Here is a 14,204-nt window from a genome sequence, read left to right on the forward strand (position 1 = left end):
GTTATCACGACAATGGACATAAACAATAACAAGTATCTATATACTATTGCTCATAATTATAATATGATCTACTGTACACCAGCGCATAATGTATTTATTTTAGTGCTCCATAGTGCTGTGAACTTTGCGCTTATTATGACAATCTTTACTTGCTAAAATCATATAGCATGAATTATTTGCTTAAAATTATGATTCATGTAATTTGATTATAAATTTTTCAAATATCAGTATATATTGTTTTTTTACCTGCGTACAACAAACGATATTTTAATTCAAGCTTTAAACATGACGGGTAATTCATTATTGTAGTCGGTTGTCATGATTAATACAAGATTTAAAAATTTGTGTTGAAAATTTTGTCGAAACAAGTGAACATAAACTTTGAAAATATTTGAATTATCACACTTTTGTTTAGTTAAAACGTAGGTATATAATGATTAAATATTTAGCAAATTACATGAATTACCGAACCACATATCAAATAGAACGGTTAGGAAATTAAAAAAAAAATCTATCAAACAAATATTTGTTTATTAATTCTAGGGTTAGTAGGTTCACAAATAAAGATGCATACATAATGCACCTATTGGAGGTGAATTGATTTTATAATTATGCTTATAATATAGAAATATTTTGGCTGTGGCCGAAAAGGGTAAGAAACCGTCAATCAGCTTATACGATTTGGATAAATTCAAACACATAAGGCAGCTGACCATACCATATGAATCTAAAGCCAACAGTTTCATAAATATTAAGTTTTCTTATGACGACGTATATGTGGCTGCGCTTTCTGGCGATCCTGATTATATAATGTACTATTACAATTGGAGACAGTCGAAAGTCGAGAGTCACTTGCAAGTTGTAACCTCAGCGAACGCCGCTGGACCTGTATCAGATGTAATCTATAAAATATCAATCGGCTATTGAAATAGTAAACAAGTTAATATAGTCCGATGATGAGCATAACATATTAACTAATAATATCGACTATTATAAAGCTTACTAATATAGTTGGTTAAATTGTCAACTAATGGGTAACAAGAAATTAGTGGTTTGTTTTTCTGAAATCAATTGAAAATATTAAAAATTGTATTTAAAAAATAATTTACAATCTAGAAATTTACAAAGATTTTCGTGCACATGGGAAAAACAATTCACTTAAAATATAGAATTTGTTAGATTAAAAATATAATAATAATAAGTAATAACACTGTTTAGATGGCGTTAAATCCAGTCAATAGCGGTTTATGCTGTTTTGTTGGCAAGGGATTGTTCCGTTCGATGGTCATGGGCGAATTGGTTTGGAAACAATACGGATTTCACAAAGCCAACAAATTTAATTTTAGTACTGTGTGTTGGTTAAATAGCGAGAGGTAAGTATAAATGTTACTGATCGTTCTCTGCTAATAATAATTTTTTTGACGAAAATCTGTTTGAATATTACAAGTAAAATAGGTAGGTAGTAGTATGTATTTGTATGTTCATTGCACTTTTTACAAGGTAGATTTTTAAAGTTTAACTGGGATTAAGTCTCTCAAATCCATTTATTTTTCCGTGAAAAATAAAATTTTAGTGATTTTATTATTGATCAAAGGCCATATATATTTACAGAAATCTTTAACTATAAATTTCATCCTCACATTAACTTACTTTTAAAATTATTAAACAAATAATTATTTCAAGTAATAAAGGAATATAGATTAATTCAATAAAAAATTGTACTAATATTTTTTATTTTAAACTTGTTATTACACGTTTTATATTTAATATCATAAATGAATTCTAAATTATTGTCAAAAGTCTTTTTACTTTACTAGTAAAATATACATATTCTACAATACCATTGTAAATTAATAAACAATAAGCAGTTAAAGTAATGAGACATCATATTCATACATTCAACCCTCGTAATAGTGTTTACATTATATTTTTAAATAATTTGTTCCAATTTTTGAAATTTTTTTTTGATTTGGTGTTTTGAAATTAATAAGGTTCATTTATACTATTAATTTTTATGTAAATTTCAGATTGTAACTCTAATATTTTGTTCATTAAATTATAAATTTGAGGATGAGGAGTATTAAAGCTTTTATCAAAATGACCGTGAAATGATTCACAGGTATTAGTTGTTCGAGTTAAAGTTACGGAAGTTGATGCCCAAATATTCAGAGGAAAGTCAACAAATAAAATATTCTTGTTTGAAATATAGCAAGAAAATTGTCTTTAGTCGATCATCTTCAAGCATCGTAGGCATTAATTCATGATTAAAACAATCGCTAACATTTTCTGGCTCTGAAAATATCATTCCAAACATATGTAATAACCATTCTCTAATAATAGATCCCTTTGATTTATATTCTGAACTTGAACTAACTTTTTGAATTTGTCTTTACCAGGCCTGTATCAGTAAAATTGACATATTCTATATTTATGACTTCAGGCCAGATGTTTATGCTGGCAAAATTAATAGCTTTTCGAAGTCAATAACCATAGATTTGGGTTCAATATGTATCCATTTTCAGTACATTTTTTCTGTCAAAGTTCGAAAAATGTATATATGTGTTAGTAGATTTATTTTTTAATAAACCAAGCACCAAGGTATATAGTATCAATTAAAATATCCATCTACAAATAGCATTTCTTCCTTAAATAATACTTCTAAATTAATCTACAACATATGATTATGATTTTACTGTTTAAAACATTATAGATGCATATCTTCTTTTTTCGAGCTTTTATGTTGCATGAAGTTTAAAGCTTTCTGAATAGACTGAGTTGTATTTGGTAATGGAGATAGTAAATTTATTTTCGCATTATAAATATTTATTTTGATATATTTGACATCACTAACCTTGATTAAAGTTGTATCTTAAACGTTTGTTATCCTATGGAGTATTTTTGCTGATCTTTCACAGATATCCTGGGTTGCTTTTCTCTTTACATTAGCGGATATAATTTATAGTTGTAAATTTTAAAGATTAATTTCATGATTATGTTTTACATTTTTTTCTGTAATATTATTGTTTTTTGCCATCTTTACTTATTATACTTTTACTAAGAATTTAACAATATAATTTAATGGGGACTAAATTATTAGTATATCAACTTGCAATTTAAATAATAATTAGTAATTCTAAGCAACATTTTTAAACAATCACATATTTTCATTGTTCTTTTTTTTTTCTAAGACAATTAAGTATTTTTCTTATCAAATTCATAATATATTATCATGATAATTATTTGTAAGTTTTTTTATTTCTGATTTGTAAGCTCTACATACGTGTTTTTATGTTTAAATAGAGTTTTAGCTGGTACTGTTGATGGTCGTATATTTTTGATCGAAAATGGTGAATTAAAGTCTGTTTACAACATTCAGACTCTCTCGGAGTTCGACCCAAATGTGATAGATCCAAATCCATTGCAAGTACGGCCACTATTAGATAGTCGGGATATGAAAATTCAATACTTTACACCAGTTAGAAATGGACTAATGTTTGTGGTGGATGGTTACCAAGTTTACTACTACAAAATTAAAGGGAATCGGTAGTCTGTGCACCAAATACAATTAGAAAGCTTTTGGTACTGTTCTTATGCGTTCGATTATGTGTATAGGTATAGAAAAAGCATCGTGTTTCAAGTGCCTAGAGACGGCGAACGTCAAGTGAATATCAGTGAAGGTAGTGGCGATAGTGGCAGTAACAGCAACGGTGACGGTGATGGAAATACCGATGACAGTGTCGGTGGTGATTGTAAAGTATCAGATGCTATAAATACGTTGAGTGTTAGCCCAAAAAACAAGAAACTAGTTTGCGTCACTGGCACATCTCGATTGTATTGGTCATCGACAGAAGGAAAATCCGGAATGATGGATGTGAGCGTTATAGTTAATATGGGGCAAAGAATTATACTTTTATAGATCGGGTGAATGAAATAGATATAGTTGATATACTGAATTTCTGAGTTAAGACTTTAGGAGGTGGAGTATCCCAAGACCATGTTATCTTTTTTTTACACCGTATTCATTTTCATAATAACTAGGTGGAGTGTATGGCTTGACGACCAAAGTGATCAATATTGTCATACTTATGATTACCAGGAAACTTTCTTACATTTTCGTAAATTTAATAAATCATTTAACGTTAATTTACATTTTGAGGGCTAAACATACTTCTGGATATACAACCCACAACTATGACACCTATTAAGACTAAATCACATTTAAGGCGCTTAAATTTGAAAACAGATTACGACTTATTTAATTCCTAAAACAAGCTATTGATATCTGTCGCTTTGAGGCGTTATATACATATAGCAAATAATAAGTCATTTCTCTAATGACAGGTAGAGCTTGAACCGTTTGGCGAGACGCTGCACCGTGGTGGCGTGTTTGGTCTGTCTGTTAGTGATTGGAAACCCATCTTCATGACTTGTGGAAAAGTTGATCGGACTGTGAAACTGTGGGACTATATGAGACGCACGTTGCTGCTGTCTCAGTGCTACGATGAGGACGTGCACGATGTGTCGCTACACCCAACGGGGTCATACGCGGTAGTAGCGTTTCAAGATCGTGTCGTGTTTAACGTTATATACGACTCCGTAGCGCTGAAACCACGCCGAGAGTTTCCCGCGGATAATTGTCATTTGGTTCGGTTTAGTTTATCCGGTCACATGTTTGCTGTCATCAACAACCTGGTTATCGACGTCTATTGCTCGATTACATTCGACAAACGATTCACGCTTTCTGGCCACAAGAATAAAGTAATTTAATGTGTAGCGTTTAAGGCATGAAAGAGTTGATCATACATTTACATTTTATCCTAATTAAAGGTAAAAAATTACACATTTAAGTAAAAAAATAATTAGTCATTTCAAAAGCGACATAAGTCATTAAATTTAAATTTCACAGGAACCACAAAAACTTAATTACTCCTGAAATTCAACTTTTTTTACTTTTATATCTATTTATTAGTTTATTTACAAATTTTCTGATATTCATTATCCACAATTTTAAAATAGTCTATGTTTGATCATAATTTATTAAATTGAGATAAAATTTATTTGACTTGTGTCGTTTTTGCAGGGAATAGTAATTTATAATATAAAATCCAAGTCAAGATATACAATAAAATAGATAAATATAGAAATGTTGATAATGTTATTACACAAACTGAAATAGCTGTTAAAAATAAAATAAATTGACTTGTCTTAACTTGAACTAAGAGTAACAAAACTTAAAAACAATTTTGATCGAAACTTAACAAAAAATAAAAAATACATTAATACATTGTATTTTGAAAAATGCTATGGTACGCAATCGTACTCTTTTTCAATTTTCTGCTTCTTTATTTTGTTCACCAGCAGTTGGCCATTTATTTATTTATTTATTTATTTATTTATATAACTTATTTAAGTTTAATTGTTGCGGCTTATTGGCACTTTATTAGTATTAACCTTAGTGGTTGGTTATGTTTTATTATTAAGTTGCTAATTTTAATGGTTTAAATGGGTTTTTTAATAATCCATCGATATAATTATGTAATTATGTATGACATAACTTATGTGTAACTAAAATACCTTTATATTCTGTATTATACTCAAAACTCATGTATGTAGATGGGGTAAAGGATTGTTTTTGGTTCTTTTGAACTTTTTCCAAATGCCTCAACAGATAAACATGTCTTTTTGCAATAGGATGCCACCATTCTTTAAAGTAATAAATTTGATTCATCTAAAACTTAATAACTTTGAACTTTTCATTACATATACTATTCATTAATAATATATTCATCTAGTACATATATACGATCATGTTGACTTATTTTTTTTTTTATATAATTCCAAAATTCCGATTGTTGTTGAGTAAAAATGTATGACATATTATAGGGAAAAAGTGGTAAGTTCTTTCAAATCTTTGACTATCACAAACTACTCAACACTAACAAAAATTGTATAGCGGTTTTATGTTTGTTTTTTGTATGAACAATCATCATAGAATAAGTATAATTTTTTTATATCTGAATTAATATTATTACTTATATGATCCAATAATATATAGCTTACATCGTTTGAAGACATGTTTTACTTAATACAATTTAACAATATCAAAACTTCAAATTTCGCGCTATTAATATTATTGATTATTTATTATTATTAACGTGATAATATTATAGTTAATATCTACTATATTATTATTTTATTATGATGTTGTTGATATTAAAAATATATGATATAAAATAGTCATGGACCATGGTTAATAGTGCGATCTGTGAGTGGTTGTAAAACAATACAAGTCATTAATTTGTGTAGTTTTTGCAGTGATTTTAGTTTTTGTAGTAAATTTATTTGTATTAAATCTGAGTCTGACAAATGTAGTTTTTATACAGAATACATAACCAGGTATCTTCTTCTTTGTGGGTTTATTGCCCTTTAGGACCATCCTGTCTCACAACCAAGCCTCTTATCTTCCTCCATCTGTAATTAATTTAAGTAAAAAATCTTTTAATGTTAAATAATTAATAACTTGATATTTTTTCACGTATTACTAATTCATATTGTTAAATACATTTTTATAATTTAAGTAAGTTTGTTAATTTTGCAAGCTAAGTTAAATAATTTCGTTTGTAGATTAAGTTCGTAGTTCGTAATTTTGTTTAAATTTTAAATAATACCTCTCTTTCATTACCTACAGCAACGGTATATAATATTTGTCTTTTTTTAAAAATAATTTGGTAAATCAACCTTTATTTTATCATGTATTTGATTACGAGAAGTTACTTTATATATTATGAATTTAAATTAATCTAAAATTTAATCTGTAAGTGCCTAAATAAGTATTATTGACGACTGACAACTGTGACAAGTAACTATAAAAAATAATTTTCAAAAACCTCTTTTGAGTTTTGATTTTACTTTATTCTGATGACCTTGACCATTATACAAAAGATTTTTATATCAACAACAGTTTGACATATAAGTAATTATAAGTGTATATTTAATGGAATCTTTATATCAGATCACAGATCTAGTTTGGGCCAACAGTGACTGGAAGTTGGTGTCGTGCGACGTCGATGCTCGAATGTGTATCTTTAATTTGTATACGAATGAACACGTGATCGACATCAAATTTTTGAATAAGACATTCGTTAGTCTTGCTGTATCGAACAATATGAAACAAATCTACACGGCTTCACCTGATGGCAGAGTCAGAGAGTTATATAACCGAACGGTTTGTACTTAGATACATTATAATACTTATTCATGTATAGATAATTCTAGTTCTTACGATCCGATGTTTATTAATTCATGTCTTCATTTTATTCCAACTGTCTGATAATTTTCGTATTCCAAAGTATAAAAAAACAAAATAACTTATTTTTTTTTATAATTCATTACTTATTTTGTACGCTTAGGTCCTTATAAAAAAAGATACGAAATAGATTAACCTATTAATCTGGGGGGGGGGGATTGGAAGAGTATATTCAGTGATGTGCTAAGAACTATCATTGATGACTTGATCAATCATATTGTTTTATTCAACATCACATATGATATATTTTGTCGGGACACTAAATTTAAATTTTATACGGTTAAGCACATTTTAACGTGCCACAAAGCCACTTGTTACGATCGTGAGAAACTGCTTTATCAGGGAAACGTGATCTCCTATATTATTTATGTCAAAAATGTTGTATAATCATTCAAATACAAATATTATTAAAATTTAATCTGATAAACACATTTTTTTTTAACAGTACCTATAAATAATTAATACAATATTTATTAAGATATACATTTAAATATATATTTATATTTACGACACTTCTTTTTTTTTCTCATTGTTAAAAGGAGTTGAATATATTTGAAAATTATTTGAAACAGAGAAAACATAAATACGCATTAATTTATTAAAACACGCGACGTTTATAGTTAGATATAAATCACGCACTGCGAGATGCATAACATTATATCATAAACGATATGAGTATAAAAATAAATATTTTAATAAGTATGTTATGAAGTTTTTCTTGCACTTAAAATCCGGTTAAATAACGTAGTGTTTGAACGCGACGTTGTACGGCGTACGCAATTTAAACTATTCTGATTTCACGTGTCGTTGGATACTGACTGATACTTTTTTTATTTTTTGCCATTATTTAATTTTGAAAGCTCATCGCTCCTCGAGGATTTAAGATAACACTAGGGAGGGAGGTACCATCCTCGTTAAGAACCACTAGTATAAGGCTTCCTGTTATTCTCATTAAGTGCCGTATCGACGTGTTTGGTATGTTTTGATACGTTCCATACAGAGCAAGTATACTCGCCATCGGAAAAACTAAGTGCTAATACCGTAGTCTAAGTACGGTTCATATTACATTGTACCTATTAGTTTCTTTATACAGTTATTTTGTGCTTCAATTTTCATTTTTTCATTTGTTGTACTGTTCTTTAAACGTGAGGATTCTGTTTAGTGGAATTCCTTTGTTAACCGGATATTTTTAAGTTTTTTCTGAATAACTTAACCCTTAGTTACTTTTTTAATTCTTGATTTAAAATGATTGAAACTATGTTTTTTATATGTCCTAATTGGTTATCTGTATAATATTCTGTTAATTTTTGTAGTGATTTTATAAGCATTTGTTTGATTGCTTGGAAGGTTATGTGTTGTGCTTCCATGGCTAAATCCTACTTATAGGAAGCGGTTTGTTTCTTCACTGATGAGTTGTTCATAGCATGGGTGCAAGCATAGGTTATAGCACGATTCATCGTGGCATGAATTTAAGAAATTAAGTAGCCATTATTTAGTTTTTTCACTTGACTCCTTTATTTATTTCTTCATTATTTCGTCAACTCCGGATGCTTTACCATTTTTCATTTCTTTCAGGCTAGTTCAGAAAGAGTTAAGTCATGTTAGAGGTTATTGAACTTTTTGTCTCGGTTTCTTATAAGTTTTTCTATTTTATTTTGTTCCTAGTTCACAATTTAAGAGTAGTTGTGTGGCTACTTGTTTGACTGTTACATTTTGTCGTTTAAATGTATGACCGTATCCCAATTGAGATTCTTAATGAGTCATTAAGATTTTTTATGTTATTATCAAGTTTTATTTTTTTATAAGTTCATGCTATCTATTATTTTGATATTTACAAAGACGGTTTATCATAATTTTTCCAAAATTTGAAGTTTTTTTTTTTTAAACGTGTCTGTGACAAATGATTTTTCATATCTATTTTTATTTTGAAAATTTTTCCCGTCATTCTAATTATATATTTTTCTCCACATCCTCGTAGAATGAGTTGTTAGGAGGTTTCTTTAGTTTTTCTACTAATTTTACATAGTTTTTTGGTTTTGGGTCTAAGTTACATGTTTTCTTATTTTAAGTTTTTCTAAAATCTTTCCGCTATGCTTATATAATTTGGAATCTCATGACTTCTGTGCTACTATGGCTCAGTAATGAATATTCATTGTAGTTTTACATATGTTTTTTTTGTAGTTTCTACGTTTATTTTATCACTCACAAAGATTAGGTCTGGACTATTGCTTTTTTCCATGGGCCGTTGTTAAAGGGTGAAAAAGTTTTGGATCGAAGACTAGAGGTATGCCTTCAATTTCAACATAAGATTCGACCCTTTTTTCATTTTGCTCCGCCTCTTGATAACCTCATGGGATGCTCTTCTTATTAAAAGCACCCAAGACTATATCTGTATTGCAGTTGCTGAAATTAGTTAGTTTTTTAAAGGTTAAAGTAATGTTTGATGGTTTATATATCGAAGTAATTGTACAGTTGCGTATTTTCAGGGTTAGTATTTTAATTTAGCTATTATAGCTAAGACTACACTTTCGATTATCGGCCCGAATTTAGTGTATTGTGAGTGTGGTACTTCAATGACTTATAATAAGTCGCATTTAAATGATTCATTAATGGAGGCTAGAAACCTACTTTTTGTCACGAAAATAATTTTCAATATTTTGTGTTATCTCTTTAATTACTGGTAGGAATGGCCCCGAAAAGAGCTTTTTCGAGTTTATGGTCTTTATTTTGTAGTATTTATTCTGGTACGGACTCAAATATCACCATGCAGGAGACGAAACGTGTAAGCTCTTAATATGACCCCAATTATTTAAATTAATTTTATTACGGATAAGAATCTTTTCAAACTAAAATTTAATTAAAAATGTTAATAAAGCAAATATTTAAGTTTATTTTACAATTCTCTTTTCTTTATAATTAAGAGATAAAATATATAATCCAAGAAAATTGATTATGTTTTAAATATCTTTTATAGTTATTAATAATAAGTGGAAATCTAATATATCTATATATTAAAATGGAATTCGTTTCAATTTGAAATATATATATTTTTTATCTCGGTGAAACTTATATTATAGTTAATGATATTTATAATGATTAATTATTCTTAATAATTTGATCAAAGCTTTTTTAGAGTTAATTTTAAATCAATTTTTGTGTTTAGGTGATTCGTGATAAAGATTTAGACCATGGTCCGTTAAATACTATAATTCTATCCAGGTCAGATTTAATTTTATTCATAGCGTGTCAAAACGGCGTCATATTATCTCTGGAATTGCCAATCAAGTCTCAAATCAAATACAAAGAATTTTGCATTCACAATAAAACTATATCAAAGGTGTGTAGTTTCTTTTTATGCATATAAAATTTAAAAATTATAATGTGTTCTACAGATGCGGTTGTCAATAAACGATTCAACATTGATAACGTGCTCTGTGGATGGTAGCATTTGTATATGGTATGTGAAAAACTCCAAAGGGAAGATTACACATGCTACTACAAAATTTTCAGATGATATTCTCGTTTCATCTAATTATTTGAAGAATAAAGTTGAAACGGTTTCAATTTTAAATTTGAGGTTAATAGAATTGGAAAAAAACAGTGAAAATGATATAGTTCAACTAGAAAAATCTCACGAAAGACAGTTACGAAAAATAAAAAATCAATTTTCTTTGAAGATGGAACTAGTAAAACAAAAAGAAAATGTAAGATTGACAAAAATTTAAATATTTTATTCCATGTTCAATATTCTTGTTTTTATCAATGTCACTCATTATTAATGGATACATTTCAAAAGTTATGTGTTTTAAATTTGTATAAATGCTAAAAACAGAGTTAAAAAAATGTTATAAGGATTAAATTTATTTCCCAGAAAAAGTTATCATAATTAGAGCCCAAAACTTAATCTTAGTCTAATGTTTATACAGGTTAATTATTTAATTAAACAACACTTATTAATTTATATTTTTGAAACATTTTTTTTACATAATTTATTGTAGAAATAAAATAACATTATTTAAAATATTATGCTTTTTTATCGTTATATATTTTTTATAATTTTACTTTTTTGAAGAACAACAATTTCATGTTCAGGAGCAGTATATTTTTCGGAGTATTTTGATACGGTAAACTCGAAATTCTAACGAGTAGTTATTGAGTTATAATTATTTAAAGTTTTGGTTAGCGGAATAGTAGAATAATATTATTCGGGGTATCCTTTGTTATTCACTTATAACTTATTAACTACTTTTCCGAATTTCATTTGTATGTGTCAAAATAACAAGAAAAATATTCTGCTTTTGCGTATGAATTCAAAAATGTACCTCGCAATTCTAAAAACAAAAAAACTCAAAAATATATAATAATAATAAATAAGGTGGAAAAAACAGAAAAGGTACTTCATCAATGTTTCAAAAGCTTCAATTTTTTTTTTTTTATTTACTTAATTATTAATTTTTTATAAAAGAAATCAAATGGCACTGATGAAATATTCCCTGAAATAACATTTCGATATACATACTTGAGTATTCACAAAATAACTTACCCATTATAATACAATGAACGGATATTTATCCATATTAAACAAATACTATTATCTGAATATTTCTTTTTTACTTCACTCACTGTTAGCGATATTTAATAAGAATTAAATCACTTCAAAGCATAAAAAATTATCGTCGAAAAAAAATTTTATTGTGTTTGTCTTATAGACGTGTAACAAAATACATTGTTTTCAGTGTTTAAGTTATAAATCTGATTTCTATGTTTAAGTTAAACTATGAAAACCAATTAAAATATTACAAAGTAAAACTAATATGGTTTAATATATTTCAATATTTTCTTCTTTTCGAATGTACCAAAGATATACAATTTAAAAATGTTTTAGGAAATGTATGCATTACATGTTGGCGATAAAATTCGTTTAGAAAATGAAATCACTAATCTAAAGCAAAACCAAGAATCCGATATTCAAATGTTGAAAGATAGTTACGAGGAACAACTTAGATATGAAGATGAAAAATACGTTAAGACAGAAAAAGATATATTTGATATAAATAATGGTTTAAAGAGGTGAAATGATTGATACATTAAAATATTACACAGCTATTAATTGCTGTAAATCATAATTTAGACAAACAGAAATAATTTTAACCACTCATGAAACGAGTATGCAGGAATTAGCCAAAAAATTCGAAGAAGATTTAAAGAAAGAAGAGGACATTTTTCAAAAAGTATGTATTGTCAAAGTTAAACACTTTAACAAAAAAAAATATATAATATTATTTAATAATGTTATTAATAGTTCAAGGACGAATTGAGCAAGGAAATGAATCAATATGAAATTGAGATAGACGAATTTGACTACCAAGGTGATTGGGAAGTGTATGGGCTGTTTAATGAAATTGTGCCCGAATATCAAAAGTTGTCATGGAAAAATAAAAAAGCACAAAAAGAAGTCAATGCATTAAAAGTTAAGATTAGAATGTAAATGCTTTTTGAATGTTTAGTATAACAGCTGATAAAACTCACGTGTATTTTAGGGCCAAAAAAGAAGAAGAAGACATAAAGTATATGGTTGATAAATTTGATGACGACATTAAGAAAATGATAGCAGATGAAGAAATATTAGATGAAAAAATTGAAGTGATGGAAAAGACGATGCAAGAATGTAATGCGACTATACAAGGTAAAGATAATTGGATGGAAAATGAGAAATTGAATATGAAAGACGTTGAAATACAAATATTAGTATTAAGGTTCAATAAGGAAGAACAAATAAAAGTTATCGATCCATTGAAAATGAAACTTAATAATTTAAAAGCATTCAAAGATTCGGTTAGTATGCAGAATAAATAAATCTTAAGGTATTATTTTGAATTGTACTGACATGATTCATTTCGTTATGTTAAAAATAGATGTTGTTTTTTAAATATGAAATTGGAAATTCGATGGAACAAATGAACTTGGAATGTGGTATGGTAAGACAAAAGATAAAATCAAAAAAAAAAGAGTTAAAACAAATTGTAGGAGGAATTAGAATACGGGAAGCGTTTATTAAAAATTTGCAGCTCGAAGTATACTACATCTACAAAGGCATAGATAATGAAGTTAAATTAAGAGATTCCATTAGTGTAAATTAAAAACTAAAGTTTATTTATTATTTTCGCTATTTGGGTATTTCTAAGAATGTAATAAAGTTTAAGATTTGTTAATTTGTTTTTCAGAGTTTACATCTTAAATTTACAAATAGTAATTGGTTAGATGGAAAAAAATCAAATGACTTGTTAAGACAGAGACAATTTTTAGAAAGGGCCGTGACCAACTTAGAACGCCGCAAAACTGTAGCTGATGAACGACAGAATCCTTTGCAATTCGATATTGTTGAAAAAAATCAATTTCTTCTCCTTTTAGTTAATAAGTTGAGAAAAGAAGTAAAGACGAATGAGTCCAAGTGCAAAGAATTACAGAGTATTATTGAAAAGAAAACCTGTCGATCGGTATTGGTCGAAAATATTAAAGTTAAAGAAGAAGAAGAAAAAGAAAAAGAAAAAGAACAAGAACAGTCATTTAAAAGTTTATGAAAACCAGTCGAATGACTTTGTGAAAAATTCTTATTAATATTAGTGATGGAGTAAAACAGAATTAGGTTTAATTATATGCACAACATTATAACATTGTTTATCACTTTTTACTAACTAATGGATAATTAAATTTCAACTTGTAAAATTTGCTGGATATATACGATATTAAATTTCAATACACCTACTTATGTAAGACTTATAAAAATATATCTGTAATATTTTAAATCATAATTTATATATTTTAACTCTATAAAATAATGATTTAACATTTTATATAAACAAAAATTATGAAAGGTTTTGGTTACTCTATAGAAAAG

At 27.6% G+C, this 14,204-nt stretch overlaps 1 protein-coding gene across 1 annotated transcript; it reads left to right on the top strand.

Annotated features, from left to right (window-relative positions):
- The first annotated feature begins 564 nt into the window (after nucleotides 1-564).
- On the top strand, nucleotides 565-13,964 carry LOC112600051 (cilia- and flagella-associated protein 57-like). The gene is made up of 14 exons (XM_025347197.1): nucleotides 565-897; nucleotides 1,219-1,373; nucleotides 3,301-3,543; nucleotides 3,613-3,871; nucleotides 4,342-4,758; nucleotides 7,013-7,225; nucleotides 10,470-10,643; nucleotides 10,699-11,010; nucleotides 12,192-12,376; nucleotides 12,438-12,537; nucleotides 12,609-12,790; nucleotides 12,847-13,141; nucleotides 13,222-13,437; nucleotides 13,531-13,964. Exons 1-14 carry the CDS (start codon nucleotides 811-813, stop codon nucleotides 13,885-13,887), a joined length of 3,195 nt encoding a protein of 1,064 aa, XP_025202982.1. The 5' UTR covers nucleotides 565-810; the 3' UTR covers nucleotides 13,888-13,964.
- The last annotated feature ends 240 nt before the right edge of the window (nucleotides 13,965-14,204 follow it).

Source organism: Melanaphis sacchari, unplaced genomic scaffold, assembly GCF_002803265.2.
Source record: "Melanaphis sacchari strain LSU unplaced genomic scaffold, SCAv2.0 Contig59_pilon_pilon, whole genome shotgun sequence".
Taxonomy (NCBI): Eukaryota; Metazoa; Arthropoda; class Insecta; order Hemiptera; family Aphididae; genus Melanaphis; species Melanaphis sacchari.

Excerpts from the sequence above, each read along its gene's own strand:
- LOC112600051 (XM_025347197.1), top strand. The coding sequence starts at position 811 with ATGTACTATTACAATTGGAGACAGTCGAAAGTCGAGAGTCACTTGCAA. Across the intron at positions 1,374-3,300 it reads TGTTGGTTAAATAGCGAGAG|AGTTTTAGCTGGTACTGTTG; the intron begins GTAAGTATAAAT and ends ATGTTTAAATAG. Across the intron at positions 4,759-7,012 it reads TTTCTGGCCACAAGAATAAA|ATCACAGATCTAGTTTGGGC; the intron begins GTAATTTAATGT and ends TCTTTATATCAG.